The 22,862-nt window shown below is 35.1% G+C and overlaps 1 protein-coding gene across 8 annotated transcripts in view; it reads left to right on the top strand.

Moving 5' to 3' along the window:
* orb2 overlaps positions 1-14,599 on the top strand; it is an 88,072-nt gene extending 73,473 nt beyond the window's left edge. For all 8 annotated transcript variants that reach the window (XM_067082064.1, XM_067082060.1, XM_067082059.1 and 5 more), the window contains 2 exons: positions 11,106-11,323; positions 11,502-14,599. In XM_067082064.1, the coding sequence (XP_066938165.1) occupies positions 11,106-11,323; positions 11,502-11,553 (270 nt within the window). In that variant the 3' untranslated portion in view covers positions 11,554-14,599. The remainder of the gene's footprint in view (positions 1-11,105; positions 11,324-11,501) is intronic.
* Positions 14,600-22,862: the final 8,263 nt, after the last annotated feature.

Genomic DNA, 22,862 nt, shown 5'->3' with positions numbered 1-22,862 from the left:
AAGGCTTTCCTGCACCCATACCTCTGTGAATAACATCATTAAACTCTTTACTTTGGCTACAAGAGACATATTTCAGTCCCAGCTATTAAGGGTATCGATCCATGTTAGCTGCTTTATTGAGGCTTGCTGGCCTGGATATTAAGGAGGCCATCTGCTTCTTCCAAATTGATATTCCTAAGTCTCCAAATAAACCCCTTAGCTGGAATTTGGATGTGGTGCTTAAGTATTTATGCATGCCCCCATTTGTGCCCTTGAGCACAGCCTCCCTTAAGGATTTGACAATGAAGATTCTGTTTTTGTTAGCCTTGGCTTTGGTAACTACCCAAGGAGCAGTCCTTTCTTATCTACCCCTTTTCAGCGCCAAGAATGATTTTAAATCTCATCCTCTGCTTTGCTCTTTTGTAATCCCTAGTCTGTCCTCTTTGATACCAGATGGGCAAGAAACTTCTCTATGTCCAGTCAGAGCTCTCTCTGTATATTTGCAAAGGATTAGGGAAACCGGATGAAATGTCAACAAAACTTTTTGCAGCCCTAGGAAACCTGACTTACCCATGTCAAAGAATGGTATGTCTTGTCTGTTCAAGGCTCTGGTCAGAGAAGCGCATGCAAATATAGACTCGACTCTTACCACCAGCTCAAAGTAAGATTTCACGAGGTGTGAATGGTAGCAACCACTTTCAGTTTCCGTAAGAATCTTTCTCTGGAGAAAGTTGTCAATGCGGCACAGTGGAGATGTAACTTCATATTTGCCTCACACTATGTGAGAAGTGGAAATCCAATATGAATTGTGCAAAGCTCTTTCGCCTGTCACTATGGCAGGGGAACTCATATCCTGAACAATTAGGGTAGCTGTACTCTAATCTTTCGTGTTTAGTTTGAAAATTGTAGAATTTTGGGGAGTATGAAGGTACTAATGTTGTATTAGGTGAGAGCCTTCATTCTTTTACTGTCGTTGCTCTGCTGGCCTAGGCACAAGGCCTTGTGTCCCACTTGCATCGGAGTGTGAATGATATCTCTTGCAAGGAACCTCCAGAATTGTTCAGAGGTCTTGCTACCTAATGAATGAATCCTCGCTTGGTGATAGTACCAGCAGATGGAAGGTAATCATTAGGTAAGTAGCATCTTATTCCTGATGGAATTTTATGGTTTTCTTGGGGGTTATTAAATTTGTCCTTGCACCTTTCCCACCTCCTTTGCTCAGTGCGGGAATCAGCTATCATAATAGAGAGGTAAGATTCATTTCAAAAGTAGAAATTTTTATAATAAAACTTATTTTTTAAATACTTACTTCTCTATTATGTATCACCCCCCCCCACCTCCCGACTCATGTGGAAAAAGAAAAAGTGAATGGAAAACTATAGCCACCCAAAAGGGATGGGTGAATAGACAGTTCAAACTAAACGATTCTGTTAATTTTTAATTTTCACACACTATTGTCCTCCCATCTCACATGGGAAATACAACTATCATAATGGAGAGGTAAGTATTTAAAAAATAAATTTTATTAAAAAAATTTGTATTTGCTTGTCAAAAGGAGTGTCATTTGGAAGTAACTTCAAAATTGGTCATCATAATAACCTCCTAGCCTATTGATGATTATCTATACATGTTCTATTCCTTGACTGTAGATATAGCTTGAGTGAACAACAAATGACAAGAATTTGGCATAATTTTATAGTTATTTTGTCAGAATTCATCACACACTTGGTTTATTCAGTTGTAAAGTTTTTAAGTGCCAATATATTATGTGAACTACAGTATGAGTTTTTATTTAAAAGTGAAAGTGAAGAATTTAAAGTAAATAGTTATTGTTAAACTCCTTTGACGTTGGTGTGATTACATCTCAGAAATGCACTTATTGGTGTGAAATTTGCACAAGACTCCTCAAATTGGGACCACCTTGACGTGGTGAGGGGGCTCGAACCTAGGGATTATTTTTTTTTTTTTCTAAGTTTGATCCCAAGTGTCCCACATATATAATACTACACTTTAGGAGTAATTTAGTGGATTTTTCCACTTTTGTCAAAATTACCAAAGTTAATAAATAGGAAAACATATCATAGCATGGAGTGCAGTTGAATCTGAAGCTAAAAAGTAGTGGGAACTGTGGTAGAACCATCATCTACCTGATAATGTTCGGACCTGTTTTTCAGATGAAACTATTCTGTTGAGCTGGACCACGGATTCCAGGGGGGGCCTGGTTCTAGGAATAGGACTCTCGGCTGTCTGTCCGGTTAGCCAATATTGTGATTAGGATGGGGATGACTGTATTATGACAATACACTCAGTCCTAGCAAGTGGTTTTGTTTACACTTGGGCCATACTAATCATGATGTGCCATCCCCTTTTGGGGTAGGGTAGGGACGTGGACATTTGGGAGTCAGTTCCCACTTGTGCCACTAGTGGAACATTCAACTTCATAAAAAGCCAATGATATCTTTTCAAGATGTATTAATTTTTTTTTTTTCCTCTTTATGCAAAGTAGTCATGAAGATTTTCAGTACCCCTGGACCTCATGATGGTAAAATTCTGGCACAGTTGATGACTAATGGAACGTCACTCCCGAATCTCCTTAGCATAGATATAAATGCTACAACGGAACATCCTGTTCCAAGTAAAATATCAAATCCTAAAGACTCGGAGAGTTTAGAAAGTCAAAAAGAAACAAATAAAACAAATTGGTAAACTGGTAACACTGGAACCATACATAAGGACAATAACTCTAAAATAGAGACAAGTAATCCCCTAAAACCCCAATCAACACAAGAAAAAATTAAAAAGAAATAACTATCTACTCAATCCAACGTTAGTTCATTTTGAACATGTTTTTGGACCAGACAATTGGTCCAGATTTTTAATATTAAAAGCAGAAAAGCATTTCACCAACCATTTTAGAGAACAAATTATTAAATATACACCCCACACAAGAAATGGAATGTAGACATATCAAAAACAATGAATGGCTAATACAAACAACAACCAAAGCCCAATCAACAACCTTTCTACAAATAACCAACATAAATGAAATAAAAGTAACAGTAACCAGCCATGAAACACTAAACTATACACAAGGAACAGTAATGTTCCCAGACAATGATGAAAAAGAGCTACCATCAAAACAAATCTTAATTGACTCCCTTAAATTAAGATACAACAACATACATGACTTGGAATTATATACTGTCCCAAGTAGAAAGGATGCAAATAAACATATTAAAATAGTCAAAATAAAATTTACAAACCGGGAACTACCACGGAAAATAAACATTCTAGGACTAAATAGAGAAGTTCGCCTCTTTGTCCCTAAACCTCTCCAATGTTCTGTCTAAAATATGGCCATTCAACAAAAAGATGTAGAAATAATGCTATATGTGCTGTATGTTCTGAAGACCACACAACAAATTGGAAATGCAAAACCTTCAAATGTGTAAATTGCAAATTAAATCATCATGCAAAATCTAAAGACTGTATATTTTATCAACATTATACAAAAATTACAAATGTTAATGGACAGAACTGGTATGCCCATTAACGAAGCCAAACTCAAACTGAAGGTGAGAGGAATCAATGATCCAGTAAAATGCCATTCATATTCAAATGCTGTAACAACTCATAATAAACATAAAGAATCTCAACACAGAATAGCTGAGACACACCTCTCCCCGTCTCTACTACTCATAAAAGCCCAAGCAGTTGCAACAGTTGCAACAGACCTCCCCAGTAACAAGGCCAGTTAATCGTTCAGAAACAAATTCCAATGATATGGAAAAATCAACAGAGGTTAATAATCCAGATCTGGAAACTCATAATGCACTAAACATCCACAGAAAACTTATTGACAAAAATAACCATAATAAAAAAAGGAAAGTAATTGACAGAACTCCCCCAACGGTAAAAACCTAACATTCCATTCACAGATCGATCTAGCAAAACTCCAGTCTCACCCATTAATCAGAAACAGATTACATTAACTGTTTACAAGTGGGGAGGAGAAATAAAAAACAGTGTCAAGACACGGGTCTCCCCAGAAATAGATTTTTCTTTTGTCAAAAATGCATAGTGAAATCAGAGAAATAAATATCAATCCAAGACAAATATAAATCACGATTCCCCAAATAAGGGTAAATCAACTAACTCTTCTGCACTCTCATTACCAAAATCAATGCAGAAACCTTCAATTAAACATCCCACTGAAGAATCAAAAACCCATAAAATTAATCAAATCACAACCAAAATTCATCAAATCAATCAACCCTCAACAAGACAAAGAATAATAATAATAATAAACCTAAAAATTCAAATCAAAATTTTATACCAGCACATCGGAGATCCAATACACCTATACCAGAAATTCCTAACGAAAATATTTCAACATCCAGTAATGGAAACATAATTGGGACCCAGAGATCAGAACCATTCCTTCAACACGGAACATGATTTATCTTGCGGATGTCAAGAGTGTTTCATCATGACATACAATCGTTTACCTAACAAAAATTAAAATATAACCTGGAAATTTCATAAATAACTTTACTAGGTTCCAAAATGCCCTTTAACATTCCATCAAGATGGCGAACTGTGCTCAGAATCCTTAAAACTAAAGAAAAACATGATCAAAACTCAAATACATTTGCTAACAACGAAATATGAAGAAGAACCAGTCAATGTGCATCAAATATTCAGCAATCAAACCTAGCTACAAAGAAACCACATAGTAACACAAACTCTCTTAAAATGCTACGGAATATAGCTAAATCAACAATTAACTTACAAAATCTAATGCCAGTCCCACCAAACAATGACCAATAAAATAATTCAGTGGAACATGAATGGATTTTCTACTTGGCTTCGGCTAGGTGAAATCCAGAGAACACTAAAGGAACATATAATTGTTCAGAATTTACATTGCCTGAATGAAAGTGATTCACCAACATACTTATCAAAACTCATTTAACCTTCTCTTCAATACATATTTCAGTATTCTCACTGGAATTAATAGAAAAATTGGAATGGAATGTCCTAGACGATTCACACACACAAGTGATCACTTTCCAGTTGTTTTGAATTATTTGAACAACAAAAAAGAATAATTTCCCATAAAATATAACTTAATGAAAGCTGATTGTGATAAATATAATTAACAAACTAGAAATATCCCTCCCTTTCCACGAAATCAAAACAATGATGTCACAAATGATTTCTTTTCCAGTTTTGTAATCAGTGCTGCAGGTAAATTCATCCCCAAAACTTCTTCACCCCCTAATATATCCCCCGTTCCATGGTGGTCTAACAATTTATCTCTCTTAAATCAAACCAAATACACTCTGGCACGTAATTTGAATAGACTAAAGTCTAGATTGAACACCCTTAATAAAGGCCCTTGTAATATAAATAAACTAAGCAAGATAATAGTTATAAATATAACTATTGATCACATTAAAACACTTTACAATAAATATAATGCAAAATTTCGAAAAACAATAGTATTCGATAAAGCTCAGTCGTGGAAAAATTATATTTCAGAGTTGTCACCAAATATTTCAATTAAGAAAATATGGCACAAAATTCTTAAAATCAATGGTAAACCTAGAACCCCAAATACAATATAATAGCAAACTAAATCATAACCTACAAGATATTTCAAATGCATTAGCCAAACATATAGAAGATATTAACACTTATTCTAATTTATATGAACAATTCAGAAGAATTAGAATATATAAAATGAATCATACAATTAATTTTGAAACTGATGAGGACCTTGATTATAACCAAGAATTCAATATGAGTGAATTTAATTTTGCCCTAAAATCATGTCGATCATCAGCTCCAGGTCATGATAAGAATTCTTATGAAATGATCCAAAATTTAGCTACACTGGCTACAGAATTCTTATTAAAATTATATAATAACATATGGCTAATGCATGTCTTCCCAACCAAGTGGAGACATGCAATAACCATACCCATCAGTAAAACAGAAAAAGACCCTAGCAACCCCTCAAATTATAGGCCAATATCTCTAACAAGCTGCTTGTGCAAACTGTTGGAGAAAATGGTTAGTTTGAGATTAACAAGTGTTATAACAAAAAACTCAATTTTATTACCTACCCAATCAGGATCAATAGCTGGTAGATCTACACTAGACCCATTAACGCAATTAGAAGATCATATTAAAAAAGGATTTGAAAAGAAAAAGCTGACAGTGGCTATTTTCTTTGATATAGAAAAAGCATATGATACCACATGGAGGTACAATATCATGCACAAACTCCATAAATCTGATATTCAAGGTCACCTGCTAATATTTATTAACAATTTTTTAACAAATCATACATTTCAGGTACACATAGAAAATACATATTCAAATTCCTACATACAAGAGAAGGGTATCCCTCAAGGCAGTGTTTTGAGCTGCATCTTATTTGCCCCGGCAATAGATGATATTACTGTGAACCTGCCTGAGGGTGTACAAAATAGTTTGTATTGGATGATTTTGTAATATATTATTCAAGTTATTCTCTGAGACATGCTCAAAGAATACTTAATATAGCAACAAATAATATAACCACTTGGAATAACTCCGTAGGTTTCAAGTTGTCAGTAAATAAAACAACTGACATTGTCTTCTACAAAGACAAAAGATGGTTGAAACAACAAACCATTAAGTTATATCTTTATAATGAAGAGATAAACGTGTGCAGTAGTGTTAAATATTTGGGTATAATTTTTTATCAACATTTAAATTGGAAAGATCATATCAAATATATGGCCAAAGGATCTTAAGCCCTTACATTATTAAAGAAAATCTCTCACACCAAATGGGATGCAGGGCGAGATACAATGTTAATGTTGTGCAATGCAACAGCACTATCAATCATAAATTATAGCTGTCCAATTTACTCAACTGCCTCATAAGCAACTCTAAATTCTCTAGATGCTTTACATCACGAGGGAATTACATCACGAGGGAGTGTGTATATGTACAGGAGCCTTCCGCTCATCTCCAACTGACTCTATCCTAGTAGAAGCAGGCCAGCTGCCTCAAAAATATTACAGAGATCTAATTACTTTAAGAAGAGGCCTATCCCTTCAAGCAGGCACATCTCCTGTATCAAATAAATTTCTCAATAATCAGAATGCAAATAATAACCCAAATCAAAACTCATTTACTAAAAAAAGTAATCATTTATTGAATTTACATAACATGATACCCAAATTTACCTAAGAAATAAAACAGATCACACCATGGACACTAAAAAGGGCAAAAATATGCACATATCTATCATATCTTTCAAAAAAATATATGTTCAACACAGAAATGTACCATCAACATGCCATGGAACTCATGAGACGGAAGGATAATCCCTTCCTAATCTATGTAGATGGATCCAAAAATGAAACTGGAGTGGGCTCAATAGTCTATTCAAGTGATGAAACTATCCAAATGGGCCTTTCCTTAATATCATCAGTGTTTACATCTGAATTGACAGCCATACAATTGGCTCTCCACATTATATCAAAAAAAGGAATTCCTTCAGCACTCATATTGAGCGACTCAGGAAGCGCAATTGAAGCAATAGAATCATTCAAATCAAATATCACCTTGTCCAAAATATCCAACAGGAAATTCATCAGTTAATTACAAATGGCCTTCAAGTTCATATTTGTTGGATCCCAGCCCATGTAGGCATTGAGGGTAATGAGAAAGCAGATAAAGCTGCCAAATTGGCTTTTACAATCCCCCCAACTACTATGAATGCTCCCATATTGGACTGGCTAGCATCAGTTAAACCTTCAATTTATAGGGATTGGCAAAATGATTGGTCAAGTATACCCCCTCAAAACAAACTAAGACAAATTAAGAACGAAGTTAAAAAGTGGCATTCTTCTACCCAAAAACAAAGAATTAATGAAGTAATTTTAACAAGACTCAGAATAGGACATTTCCAGACTCACACATGATCATCTGATGTCAACTCCTCACACAAATCCAATAACTTTTGAAAGATGTAACATCCCAATAATAATCAAACATATCTTGATTGACTGTCCCAGATGGGAGCATGAAAGAAATACTTATTTACAAAATAAATCAATAAAAGATATTTTAGCTGAAGGTAATAACTTTTCAGTTAATAATATCATTCTCTTCTTAAACAAAATTAAATTAATAAGTAAAATATAATTTCCCCCCTCTTTTTTTTTCCTCTCCCCCTTTTTTCTCCTTTTTTTCTCAATTTTATATTTTAAATTTTTTTCTTTTCTTGTTTATTATTTATCTATTTAATTTTTTTTTTATTCTTTCCCTAGAAGGGTTCACAGGTCTGATTAAACAAATCATTTATAATTAACTGTAACAATTCCCCAGTTTAACCCTGGAAAAAATTTCCTCCATATTTCTTTTAATTCCACTGTTCATCTTTTTTTAAATTATTTTTTAAGGGAGAACCATAAGTAGTTGCTGCTTACATTTAACTTTCCACAGCACTCTTGGGATAGTACTCAATATTCTTTGCAGTTCCCTTTTTATCTGGATTGTGGATTTTCCCCCATTCCATTTACTCTTACCCATTTGCCTTCTTTAACAACATTTTCTTGCACCATTTTTTACATTTTCAGGAATGACTCCCTTAAGCCAGCATAAGAAGAGTATATGAATTTGAGCCATTGGTCTGGTTAAATATCTTTAGAATAATAATAATTATAGTAAGACCTCACCAGTCCTGCATCTTTTAAAATCTTATTTTGGCCTATTCCAGTACAATTTTGGATTACCAGGTGGCTTTTATCAGTGATTTTTTTAAAATGGGGACATTCAAAGATCAGTCATAATTAAGAATGTATGACACATGAATGAAACAGGCATTTTAAACATTAATTACACAAAAAATATAATTCAGTAAATAAAAATTAAAAAGTTCATTCTTATGATATGCAACTTGTTGGCTTAGCTTTACCTAAAAACATAATACATATACAGTAAACCCCCTGTATTCGGTTTCTCACGATTCACGTATTCACAGATTTCTCTGTGGAACGCATCTACCCATTATTTGCGGAAAATTCGCCCATTTGCAGTATTTTTTCACTGAGAAATATTGACTAATTACTGTATTTTCATATAATTTTCATGACTAAATGCACTTTTTGTGATAAAACTATTAAAATACTTGGATATAAGCATCTTTAGAGGGTTTTTCTTTTGTTTAAACTATCAAAATAGGCAGTTCTGTGTGTTTTTAGAGGGGGTTTTAAGTATTCGCGGATTTTAGCTATTCGAAGGGGGTGGGGGTTGCGGTGCGCATCCCCCACGAGTACGGGCTTTACTGTATTGATATTTTATATCTTAGTCAGTGGATTTTGGTATATGCCGTAATTCTTTTTAGGGAAGTGTTAAAAGAAGGATAACTTATGGTACATGAAAACCTGTGATAAATTTTTAACTGTGCAATAATAATTACTTGATGTGATGTACTTAACATTAACTTTGGAGGCCTAGCCAAATATTTTTTAACTAATCCAGCTTTTCAATTAATGTCAAAGGCTACCCCCCTGGTATGCTAGATTAATGAGGTCATACATTATGCAAACTTATATATGTGCCTCAGGCTGTTGTGAAAAGCTAAGAAATTTTTGCCTTTGTATCCTGTTTATTCATCGCATTGTTTTTTTGGCCCCTGCTACATTGCTCTCTGCCTCTTGCTTCATCCATTCCCTTTGGTCTCTTCTCACTTGGCTGACAAACTTCTTTAACTTTACCCAGCTCCAGTTTCAACTGGTCTAATTTTAAGAACAAATCCTTCTAGCAAGCCATATTTGAATCTAGAATTCAACTCAGTGGTTTGTAAATCTCATGTGAGCCCATTGAGAGCCTAGAAATGTGACTTGGTTATGTTAACTGTGTTATACAAGAAAAGTATTATACTTAATAATAATGATGATGATGATAATTTGCATGTTGAAATTTTTATCACATCTAGAAAATGTTACCCATTTCCCACCTCTGTGTTTACAGAATTTATCAGTTTTTCTGCGTAAGAGGCAGGGTTGTTATTGCCTAAGTGAGAAGTTCACTAACATTATTGGTATTTTGCTCTTCATCTTTCCATCTTGTAGTGACTAGGCCTATTTGTGGTTTCCTGGTCACTCTTGCTCATTTCAATTGTAACTAGTGATTGGCAGATATGTTCCTCTTTGTCATTACAGTACACTGTATTGGTCATTCACATATGCCTAAGGCATTACAGTATACTATTTGTGATTATAGTGTCTGTCTTCTTCATGAAGAATCTTCTTGAAAAGTTTCTTCATTTGAATATGTATTCTAATATACTGAGAGATAAAGAGCTAAAGTTTATAGGCGGTTATCTGTAATCAGCTGGTAAAACAAAATTTCAACATTTTACATGGTAGGGATTCTTCTCCCAAGTAGATTCATGATGGTGTACAGTACCGTATTTCTTTCATAACTGCAAGTATCATTTTCTAGAGGAAGACTCTGACTAATACCCAGCTTTTACTATAAGCAGTCTTGCTTATGTTCACTTGAGAGATTACCTGTGTTTGCCTTTTAAAGTATATATGTATTGCCTAATTACTATTATGAGTAGTATAGCCAGATCGCTATGTCAAAATTTTCATTGCTTAAGGATGACTTGAATAGTTTTTTAATATGTTGCTGAAATTGGAGCAGAACCAGGGAAGAACCAGGGTCTATAGCAATTCAGTGTCTGTTTAGTTCTCAGTACATTTTTGTCACTTTTATTTATTTAAAATCACTGTCCTGTTTGAATTATAATGAAGCCAAACTTTTGGAGGAAAATTTAGTTAATTGTCAGGTCAGATACTTTTACAAAAAGATTACAGATACAGCATTGGTTTTTGTTCAGTAACATTCCTATCAAGTAGTATGGAGCTTACGCTGTTCTGGTGAATTTTATTCACTAATCAAGAAACAGTTAAGGTACCCCATATTATACTTTGTATGGATTAATTTGTATTTGTGGTTTTTATATATTTAGCCTTAACTTTTTCTATTAATGGCCTTTTCTTTTAAAATGTGGTACAGAATAATGTAAGAAAAATTTTTTTCTTCTTTTTCAGGTGGAAGTAAAACCGTATGTTCTAGATGACCAGATGTGTGATGAGTGCCAGGGGGCACGCTGTGGGGGGAAGTTTGCCCCCTTCTTCTGTGCCAATGTTACCTGCTTGCAATACTACTGCGAACACTGTTGGCAGACCATCCACTCCCGCCCAGGACGTGAATTCCACAAGCCGCTAGTCAAAGAGGGTGCCGATCGCCCCCGCACTGTACCATTCAGGTGGTGCTAGGCTCCTATGTTTTAGTTTGTAGAACCAGTGACATTTTTCCTAATGCTTTTCAGCATTCCAAGATTTTTATCATCGTGATCCTAATAGGCAGTTGAAGCAAAACAGCAACAGAAATACTACTACATCATCTCTTTTGTCCTCATCATCACACATATTCTGTACTTGTAGATCTCCCTGGCGGTGGCACCGGGAACCTGGATGGTGCCTCACAAACAAGTAATGAGAAGATATTTACCATAATTCTAAGGACACCCCTTTGCCTGCCAACAGCTGTGGGTCAAAATGAACTCAAGAAACTTCAAGCAGTCATCAAGCAAAGTCAGTACTACCCCTCTAACCCCCCTGGATGCCTCATATTTGAATATTTAAATTTCAACACTGCAAGCAAAAGCCACAGTATTACAGTATCAAAACCCCCAGTAAGACTTAACCATTGTGGCGTGTCATAGGAGCTTCAGATGTTTATATGTGGGTGAACCAAGGTGTGCCGTAGAGAAATTATCAGCCCCGTGCTTATTCCCAAAGGCTTAGCTCTTTCTTCCACATGACAGCCATTGGATAGCATTGCTCACTTGTGATAGAATATTTGTACACCTCTTTTTCTAGCTGGGCAAGATTTTCTACTTTACAGTTTTTCATAATCTAAATAGGAAAAGCTCATGGGCTGATGATTCTAATGTAGTTTACCCAGAGTAGCAGTCAGTTTTTCTGTTTAACAGAAATATTTGTAGTGTCTTTCACAAGCTTACCCACAAAATGGCTTCAATGCAAATCAGTGAAATACATGAGAAGGCCAAACTATTTGAAAATAAATTTATAATCAGTATGAGTCCACTTCTTCTTACTGTTGTGTACTAACAGATTTTTACAAAATTTCACATGCGACATAACCCCAAAGATTACTATGGTGCATATGTAAGCATTATTGTATTGTAATAGGATGGTGTTTTATAATTTTTAATATCAGTATAGTTTATGGCTTCTGCTTCAGTGCTATTTGAATATGTATATTAACTCATAGATCTCACAGAGAGCAGAGTCGTCCAAGTTTTGAGTTTTTAAAAGATAATGGTTGTTTAGTAATTGAAGATCTTCTTTGATACTAGGTCCATATTTAAAATGTGAGCTCAATCATTATCTCTTATTGGCTTGGAATATGTTGGGCAAATGTTACTCTCAAGGTACATGTTTAAGGTTTATTTGGGAAAAGTCTCTGTTTCAGTCAGTTCATTCAAAAGTCAGTGATGGAATAGGTCACAGGTAGGACCTGTCGATTAAAGGCCTGAAACACTGATATATGAACTGATTATTGTTTGGCGAGTATTTTTTCAAATATGTCCTTATTCTGCACAAGTATGTACTATGTAACGTTCTGAGGTAGGCATTGCAAAGTGTCTAGCAAAATTGAATTCTTGATTGTGTATAGTGTGTATGAAAGATGCTCTATTTTGCTGTGATGGCAATTGTCACCAAATAACATGAGTTCAGTGTTGCTATTCACATTGTTTAATATTGAGAATGCAGGAGACTTTTTGTATGGAGGAGGATACACGTGTCGGAAAAGATGAATATCGCGTCTTAATAATTCAGGATTATGAGGGCATACTGCTTTTCACACAAAGTAAGGGTAGACCAATAATTTAAAATTGAAGATTTCGATCTGCATCCAGTGTACATTTTGAAGGTGTGTATGCTTAATTTAACATCCAAGCTTGAAGATGTGAGCAGTAATGAAATGATATAGGGTTTGGGACAGTCTCCTGCTGTCTAGGCCGTAGTCAGTGGCAGGTTAAACGTAATAATGGCAAGTCTAGGAGTTCCCCCTAGGCTTTAGGAATCCATAGGTACTGTACATTTGGGGCTGTCAAGGGCAGGGCAGTTGATAAAGTCTTGATTTTTTAATAATAAACCTTTGTAAGCCATGTCCAATATTTCTCTTTTCCCTGCAAATTATTCTTTGCATTCTGGCTTGTGATGTATTAACTGCTATGACCTGGATGCCCCAACAACCCATACCACTGTGTCATGCTACGGCTGTTGGTTACTCTACACTCATTTTTTGTGCGAACATAACATCTAGTACCTCACAATCCCCCACCCTCCTTTGTCAGGCTGTGCTTAAAAACAAACTATAGGTTTTCAATTGTTTTGAGTGTTCATTATGAAAAGGATTATAAATTTTTTAATTACATTAAGCCATAATTGGTCCTGTATGATATAGTATTTAATTGAATTAATCCTATAGCCATGAAAAGACATACATAGTGGAAAATTACCAAGAATTAATTTTTGAATATTTAACAAGTCCAAATAGTTCTCAAGATTTGTAAACATTTACTGATTTTTATACTTAAAATGCTCTTGCCTGTTAGAGTAGCCATCAGCATTGTGCGTGTGTGATATGCAGATTTTTGCACTAGGATAATTTTGATCCATATAGAATTTGTATTTTTGCGTGTTTGAATTTTGATACTGTCCTTGTTAGTAAGTTTTATCATCTAGCATATGCGGGTGTTTTTGTGAGAAGTTAACAGTTCTAGTTTTTTTGTCTTTTGCTGTTACTAGTACTGTGTAAGAAAAGGCCTGCAATTTTTGTAGGTATTAAAAAAACTTTGTAGCTAAATAGATGAGACAGTAATGCCGGAATTACAGTTTCACATATAGCTCGCTTGCGAAGTTTAACACAGGAGGAAGATAATTAGATTGAAATGAAGACTGCAGAAGAATCCATAAATGTGAAGTGGTTGAAACTTTGCCAGTTATCAAATTGATGAGCCAGTGACTTAGTTTTTGAATCAGTGGAGCAATTGGCCACATCTCACATAAAGGGGATCATGAAACAGAATAAATTACTCTTGTTATATATAGGTATATATTTATTTATATACGTATATATGGCATCCTATTTCGTCGAGTTAACTGGCTTGTCACAATTACTTGATCTCCTTTTTTTAATGAAAAACCAAAGAAAATAGCACACAACATTGGCTTAACAATGTGGAGACAACATATCCTGACCCAGATTTATCAAGGTGAGATTCTATGGGCATTCAGTCACCTCCCCTTGAGGACCTTGTCTGCATTATGGCGGAATTTGATATTTTGCGTTAGCCTCGTTTCTGAGAGGCTGGTAACACTGTACATAGACTCATCCCCATTTCATATCCATTGAATACATAATTGCATTGTGTCGCTAGTGAGTGTAGATTTCCATGTATTTTTATTATATTTTCATTTCAAAGAAAACATAGGCAGTTATATTTTTATGTTGTCGTTTTCTTGTGTATCCTTTCTTAATGGAAATGCATGATTTTTATATTAATGAAATGTTATGTCTTTTGCTGGCTTTTAATTGATGGATGTACAGTATATAGCTGAGGTGAACTTTTTGATATTTGTACATACTATTTTTTTACTGAACCGTCTGTGGAAGAGACTCTACCTGCTCAATGTGAGAATTTGGGATAGGGGTGGAACATGGGGAGGTGGTTCATAAGCAGGTGAATGCCCTTGGAAATCTTGTTAAAGAGCAATAGTGGGGTCGGATGGCATGTCCATTTCTATTTTAAAAAAACGTGAAGAAAACAAACAAAAAAAAATTTTACACACTTTTCTAGAGGTTTGACTTGGGACTTTCTAAAAAACTTTATATACTATTGCTTTCTCACTATGAATAGTAATTATATGAATGCATTCATAAGCTTTTTCATGAAGGTGGAACACTACTCTCATAATTAGATAGGAAGAATATTACACATGTACTTTATTTTTTCCTGGCTGAAATAGTCAAAACTGGGTTAGGTTTAGACAATCAGAACTGCTAGGATTTCTTAGCCTCCCTTAGTTTCTCCCTGGAAGAGATGGCTGTTGGTGACCATGAGTTCGAAGAAATCAGCGGTAAGGAAGAAGACTCTACACCCGAGCAAAGACGTTGCATAGGCAGCAGATAGGCTTCGTTTATGCTGGCCTGTCCAATATCTCTATGTAATAATAAATCCAATGGCATGAAGTGATCCCAAGGATTCATTCAAGGCTTAGTGTGATCCATAATATTTGTAAATGAAATGTTTATATATATTTGTAGTCTTCATGGAGGTGTCTAGTCAGCATTATTGGTGTAATTGTGAAATAGCTGTTGTCCAACGTCAAGAGGGCTTTGAGTTTGTCGCACGATCTCAGTAACTAACATTCTGCATTGTATCTCAAAGCCCTCTTCATACCTTACTGCAGTTTAGAGTTCATATTTCATGATATGCTAAACAAAAAAAAATCACTGGTGAATACCTGCAGCATTGTCCCACAGCTTGTTTGCTCTCTGTTGCAGTTCCAGATGTTTTTTCCTTTTTTTATTTTTTTCAAAAATTTAACACTTATACTACCTTAGAGGATGTGCTTCATTGGTTTAAATTTTGCTGTATAGTATATAGTATTTTGGAAGAACTTCTGTACATGGTAGCAGATGTTTAGAAGTACTGCTATCATGTGTCATATATTCATGATTTAGTAAGTGGTTTTAGAAACTCAAAAGCTTTTGCAGTCTTGGATAAGTACTTTCATAATTATAAATTTTGAAAGTTGAATTATTTTATGAATCTTAATTTGATTAAGAGTTGAAAGATTTTAGATTAATGCTTGTAAAGCATCCAGAATGGGACCATGAGGTAAGGGGGTTCTCGTCTATCAGGTTTTCAATAATTAAAATTCAGCCATCTCTTCCCAAGGATTGTTTTTCTTATCATCTTACCCTTTATTAGTATAAATATAATTTTTATTACCTAAAATTAATGGACTTATTTATTAAGTTCCTTTCACCTGAACCACTGTGATTAGTACATGTCACAGTAACCTCTCTTCTGAACTGTAGACTGACAGGCAGTGGAAGCGTTACTGTTCACTGACCTCTCTATAATCGCTCTTAACCATCACGTTATTAGGCAGGCACTGGAAGATTGCCCACCCTCCCCTCCCCTTGTTATTCTTCCTTTGTATCCTGTCATTTCTCCTTAGATACCTTCCTCTTTGTTTGTTCCTTCAAAAAGACCCTTATTTTTCTTGCTTGTTGCTAGAGGCTGCAATAACGTGCAATTGGCCATTTAGCTTGGTGCTGAATTTCAAGTCATATGGTGTTAGTATTTATATATAACATGAATGTTTTGAACCTGAGGAAGAGCACCTATGCGGAACGGTTTCATTATTTGAAAGATGAAAATTTAACTCTCCCTCTGTGCTCCCTGAGGTTCAAGATAGTTTTCTTGTCACATAAACTTCCTCAGAGCATGTTGATTACATCAGCTTTAACGTATATCATAGATTAACATCTATGTAGTTTAGGTCTATTTTACAACATTAACATGCATAATTTTGTCAATGATGAATTCTCATTCTCCATATTTATATTGATTCCTCTTTTCAGAATTTAATATAACTGCTGTTCTTTTCAGCATAAGGGATAGATACAAACTTAGGAGGAGAATTCTGTTTTAAGGTTCTTAATATGTAATGGTATATATAAATTCAAGACTAAACCTCAAAATTCATTGCAATTGTAACTGTCCAGGAGTCTTTTATTTTTTTATATTATGATACCATACTGACATCATGACTTTCATCTTTTTTTTCTGATTTATCCCAGTGTAGCCCAGGCTTGAAAAAGTGGCAGGTATGCTTGCTTAGCCTGGAGTGAAGGCCTTGAAGTTGTTTAGTGACATCAACTTGAAGTGTCAGTTTGGGCGTACTTAGAGTTTTGTATCCATAGTCTCTCCACAGTGATATTTCAAGTTCAAAACTAATTTTCTGCAATGCCTGGACTGTGTGAGCATGGTAGTGCCTGCCTATAACTGTTTGGGTGAGAAATAACTGTATGTCCATCAATGAGTTGATATTTTGCTCAGCTTGTTAAGTAATTCAGATCGAGTACCTGCTTTTTTATTATTGTATGAAAGGTTAATGTGTATAGTTTAATAATAGGAATCTTAACCGAGCAAGATATTTAAAGTTTGGTACGACAGTTGAATGTTACATTGCTGAGGACTTTGTCAACATATTTTTGTGAAACATGCAGATTTAATGTAACAAAGTGTGATATGCGATCACTCACCTATACCCATGTCTAGGTCCTGTTTCCATGTATGTGATTGTTAAAGTAGTCATGTTTTATACTTGTTTTTGCTTTTATAGATATTTTTTTAATTTTTCTAATTTATACTTAGTGTTATCTTGTAACCAAAGTTGTTGTATATGTTTTGCAACTTTTGTAATAGTACTGATGATATCATAACTACGATGATTATTGAAGGGTTGAAAGCTTAAAGATTCACTAGTCTCATAGGGTATGGGAAATTTAGCATCATTTGCATTTTCAGTCGCTACGTCTACCTGCAATGCTTGCTTGTGAGCAGACCCAAATAGACCCTGGAATTTTGTTAGGTCCGAGAGGATGATGGTGTAGGAAGACTTATTAAGAGATGTTCCTTACCTGTTGATCCATCCTGCATCAAACTTACTTTTTTATTATTAATACTCTGCAGATATTGTACTTGAAGATTGCCAGGGCCAGCAGCTGTGCTGTCATGGTTTTACGATTTAACATCATTTTTCTGCTTTTTACAGTATAGTAGAGATTTTTGCTAATCTCCTTTTTGTAATAGTGTGTTTCCAATGTACAGAAGCTATCATCTTGGCGCCTATTGCCTCGTTGTGGAGGTGAGAGAGCGTCCTGCATGTGGCCACAAACAGGGAATTGTGGGAGTCACCTGATAGATGCAAAGTGCCCAAAACCTTTAAATTGTGTGATAGACAACACACCCTTCAGTGAATTTCACCATGTGTTGGATGGTGGATCATCATCTCTTATTGGCCATTTTTTATATCTTAGCTCTTATTTGATCATAACACATTAGTGGTAATATTGACAATTTATATTGTCTGCACAGAAATTAAAATTGTTATAACTTTTTATAGAATTTCATCAAATTTGATGTCACCTCTTAAGCAACAAGTTGTTATTATGCTCAGGTACAAGAATGGTGTAAAGATTTGCAACATTTGCAAATTGTAAACAGAAATTTATAATATTGATATGCTGTATACATCCTGGACAAAGACTTATGTAATATCAAAATTGGATGTTTTATGTTCCCATGCATGTATAAAGGAGGAGGCAATGTTTGTTGTTTAATAATAGAAATATTGTAAAATTATTTTTGTTTGGGATTATTATTTTTGTGCATTGAACACTAGAATCCTAGTTGAAGGACGTGCATCTTTATTGGCAGCTCACAGGAGGGAAACCCAATTTAGTCAATGAACCTGTCAAATTATAGTACAGAGTATAAAATAATATTGTACAGTATGTACATGTGATGAGTCACGACTGGTACGTAAATGATGCGTAATATAATTGATTTGTATATAATAAAAGAAATATGTATAAAATAATATATATTTTTTCCAGCTCCTGTGGCTGTCAGTAGGGACTCACTCCCGGCTCATGTCAGTGGTAGGCGGAAGCTGGCGAGAGACATGGTGGAGCATCCCCAATAGTGAACGATGATTGCTACTATTATCATTAATACAATATTACTACTATTACAGCTGCTAGTGCTGCTAGTGTGCCCAATCCTGAAACCCCTGCCAGCCTGCCAGCTGAGAGGGTTGAACTAAAGTGTTTCAAAAATTATCACAACTGCACCTCGGATCGTGTATTGATATGAACAGTGTTATACAAGTGGGTTTACATCTTATCATTGGTATTCATCCGTTGTACTTGTGCCTATAATACAGAATATAAGCTCCTATAATGGGATGTAGACCCTTCTCCAAGCCTGGCAGGTCAAGAGGAAGCAAGAGGGCACAGCCTTATTAGCATTACAGGCTATGCCCAGAAATGCTTCTTGCCAGGGTTGCTTATATGAATGTATCTCTTGATTGGCAGGCGACACATTTGCAGCATTAAGCATGATTCAGATGACTACGATGATAGTTCTCTTTCATCGTCATGATAATAGCCAGTTTTATAGCAATTTTTGCTACTTTTGACTCATTTTTGTTATTTCTCCACCATGGACATCTAACTTTTTGTAACTATGGATTTTTATGAGTGTTTGGTGAAGCATTTTCTAATTTTTGTAAGTATGGAGTAACTGGCAGAATTGGTGGGGTTTCCCGTCTCCGTGAAAGGTATAACTGGTGGGTAACTGCAGTCTAATTTGATGTGAAAACCCACAGTCTTCTCATGGACCACAGTCATGACCCCACTATGCCAACTAGACTTAGTTTTAATTTTTGTTGCCCTTATACATTTTTATGTTTTGTAAAATAACATGAAAAATATTTAAATATGTTTTTTAATGTTGTGTGGAAATTTTGTGAATGGGTAGTCACCAAGATTTTTCTACATTTTCTTACTTTGATACAAGCGCGGTCCACTGTGTACGTGAAGCCGCTCATGCCTTGTGTTTGGACTCCTTTTGTACACCGAGGTGAGGTACATAGCGCTGTACGGCAGTGTGACCTGTTCCATGTTCATTTAATCTGTAGCTTACCAATAAACCTGTTTACTTACTCTGTGTGTTTTAGTTAATTCAGATTGAACACTGTACTTCATTACCAGATTTTTAAATACTGAGTTAGGATATTAAACAATGAACAGAATATGATAATATTACCTTAGTAATTTGTAAAGCCTTTACTTCACCGAAAATTAATTCTTAGCATTAAAATTGGAACCTGCTTGTACTATATTTCATGAATCACTTGTGATTATGAGGCATTATGTAAAACTAGAGCAGATTAAATCCACAGTGGTGATTATGGCTGCCATCAATGCAGAAAGAAAGGCATTAAGAAGTACAGTAGTCTTATCTTGCCTGAAAACTGTCCACACTTGGCTATCTAATGGCTGGCTCTCATGGCCTAGTCCAGTGTAGAGAATGCCATAGATTAATAATACAATATAATGTGCTTGTCCAAGTGCCCTGATGTCAATAGACAGCAAGTAACAAGTCTTGGTCGCGAGTTCGAATCTCCGACCGGCCAGTGAAAAACAAGAGGAATTTGTTTCTGGTGGTATAAATTCATTTCTCGCTATAATGTGGTTCGGATTCCACAATAAGCTGTAGGTCCCGTTGCTAGGTAACCAATTGTTTCTTAGCCACATAAAAATAAATCTAATCCTTCGGGCCAGCCCTAGGAGAGCTGTTAATCAGCTCAGTTGTCTGGTTAAACTAAGATATACTTAACTTTTAACAAGTCTTGGACATATGTACCCTAGGACTATCTTTCAAAAGCACAATGTTCATTTTGTCCGGTGAAAAGAAAAGATTTCAAGTTGCGATTTATTAGACAACCGATGGTCAGAACATGCCCTTATAGTTCTAACTGGTAAGAATATGAAATCCTGGTGGAGTAAAACTATATTCTTATAAATAATTTTGCAGTGCTTAATTATTCTGATAATTTTAGATGCCTTTGTATCCAGCTTTCTTTCATACAGCACTTAACATCCAGCAGTCATTTTTTTAAAGAGCTTAGAACGTGTGTATAAACGGCCAACAGTACTTATTTGTAGCAGTGATGAACATTGACAAGGAAAATTGGAGTTTTGGGAAGGTGTGACTGTAGAAAGCTAAGATTTATGGCTGGAGCATAGTAGAAAGATCATATAATAATGAGGCATGGTGTGTTTCACGGCTGGAAAGTAGACCAAGAGATCAAAGCTTGAGCTGGTTTTGACATGCTATGAGAAGTTAGAAAAGTAGTACAGTAGATATGAACATAACAGGAAAAACAGCACTAGGAAATCTGTGAAAAGCATGGATCAAAAATGTAAAGGAAAACCTGGACCACAAAAGACACAGCAACAAGTGCACAGGGCAAATGAAAGTGGAGAGAAATCATGACACATCTAATCACATCGAATGATAGGCTGGGAGTTGTTGGGGAAGGTTAGGTTAGAACTATGTAAGAATGATAGTAGCGTTAATCATGCAAGAAAATCTGGTTTTTGTTCTTAAGGCTTCTTGTACCTAAAGAAATAATGAAGGTTAGTGCCACTGGAACCAGATCTTAGGACTTACTGACGTTTAAATACTGGTTCCCAATGTTATATAATAGAATCCCAGGACCAACTATTAAAAAAGTACAGGAAGTGGTTCTTTCCTCTTCGTGTGACTACATATTGTCCGATCATCTTCCTTTAGCTTCTTTCAGCAGAGAATGTGCCCCCATTCATATTCTCTTTCTTCCATCTTACTTTCCACCCTCTCCTAACAATAGTGCAACTGCAATGTATTCCTCCTGTGTACCTTGCAAACCTTTTTGCTCTTTATTTTTCCGTTTCAGAGCTGATTTAACTCATAGGTCCCAGCGACTGGCCTTTGGCCTAAATTCTATTTTCTTTTCTATTCAGCAGAGAAATACTTTTAACCCTAATGCCACCAACTTTATGGTATTTAATGTAATTATATAGCAAACCACCATTGTATAGTGTTATCAGCATAAAACACACCTAAAAAAATGATCTCTTGCATTTCAAATATAAAGCAGCTAAGAAATCTTATTCATTCAAAGATATTTTCCATAAGGCATAGGTACTTTGGTTCTCAAATACCTATCGTATGATTTCTATAATAGCTTGATGTTAAATGTAATTCTTCCACCAGATCGAGATCTATAATAGATTTATTCTGAGTTCATTTAAATTGCTGCTACTACTACTGTTCCAGTCTTTTCCTGGTTATAACTGAACATACAGAGGACATAAACATAATATACACCTTTTAATAAAAGCAGGGGAAAAGGTGGATGTGCAATAAAGATAAAAGTAACATTCTAGTATATATTACGAAAGACAAACCAGAACACATAGATGGAATCAGAGTAATAGAAATATATCTTATTATAGGAATTAAACTTACTGTAATAGTTTGACGAATATATTCAAACAAACACAAAGAATTGCAACAGAATGATGGTAGAAAAGTATTTTGGGAAAGATATTAAAATTCTTTCCTTAGCGTGTGGTACTATTGCAATCAATGTGTTAGAATTAGAAACTGAAAAGTTGCAAATGATTGAAAAGGGATATATAGGAAAATACTAAGTACACAAAAAGTAGTTATTGTCACATTAAGGAGAGACATGAGCATCTTTTATGTAGAAAATTGTATACAAGAAACGGGGAAAAAATAAATAAGAGCAAATATACGACAGTAGTTTTGTATCTGCTTTCTTTTTTCAGAGCAAAAATTAATTCACTAGAAATGATAAATAAATGTACAGGAGAGGCTTTAACCCAGTGGAAGTTATTTTGCCAGGAATACAGAAAAATAAGCAGTTGAATTACAACCCTGTGATGAGGAAATGCACGAATTAGTTAGAAAGTTTTTGTACTTTGTATATTGTAAATAAAAGGTAAATCTTGCGTCCTATGCAGAGAAAAAGACAAGATAAAATACAAGGAAATATGCAAAACTAGGAAACTACGCGAGCAACGGAGGCGCCGTTACAGAGGCAATGCCGTGACCCAGT

Source organism: Macrobrachium rosenbergii, chromosome 37 (assembly GCF_040412425.1).
Source record: "Macrobrachium rosenbergii isolate ZJJX-2024 chromosome 37, ASM4041242v1, whole genome shotgun sequence".
NCBI lineage: Eukaryota > Metazoa > Arthropoda > Malacostraca > Decapoda > Palaemonidae > Macrobrachium > Macrobrachium rosenbergii.
The sequence above is the reverse complement of the archived record's forward strand: the minus strand, read 5'-3'. Positions and strand labels throughout refer to the sequence as shown.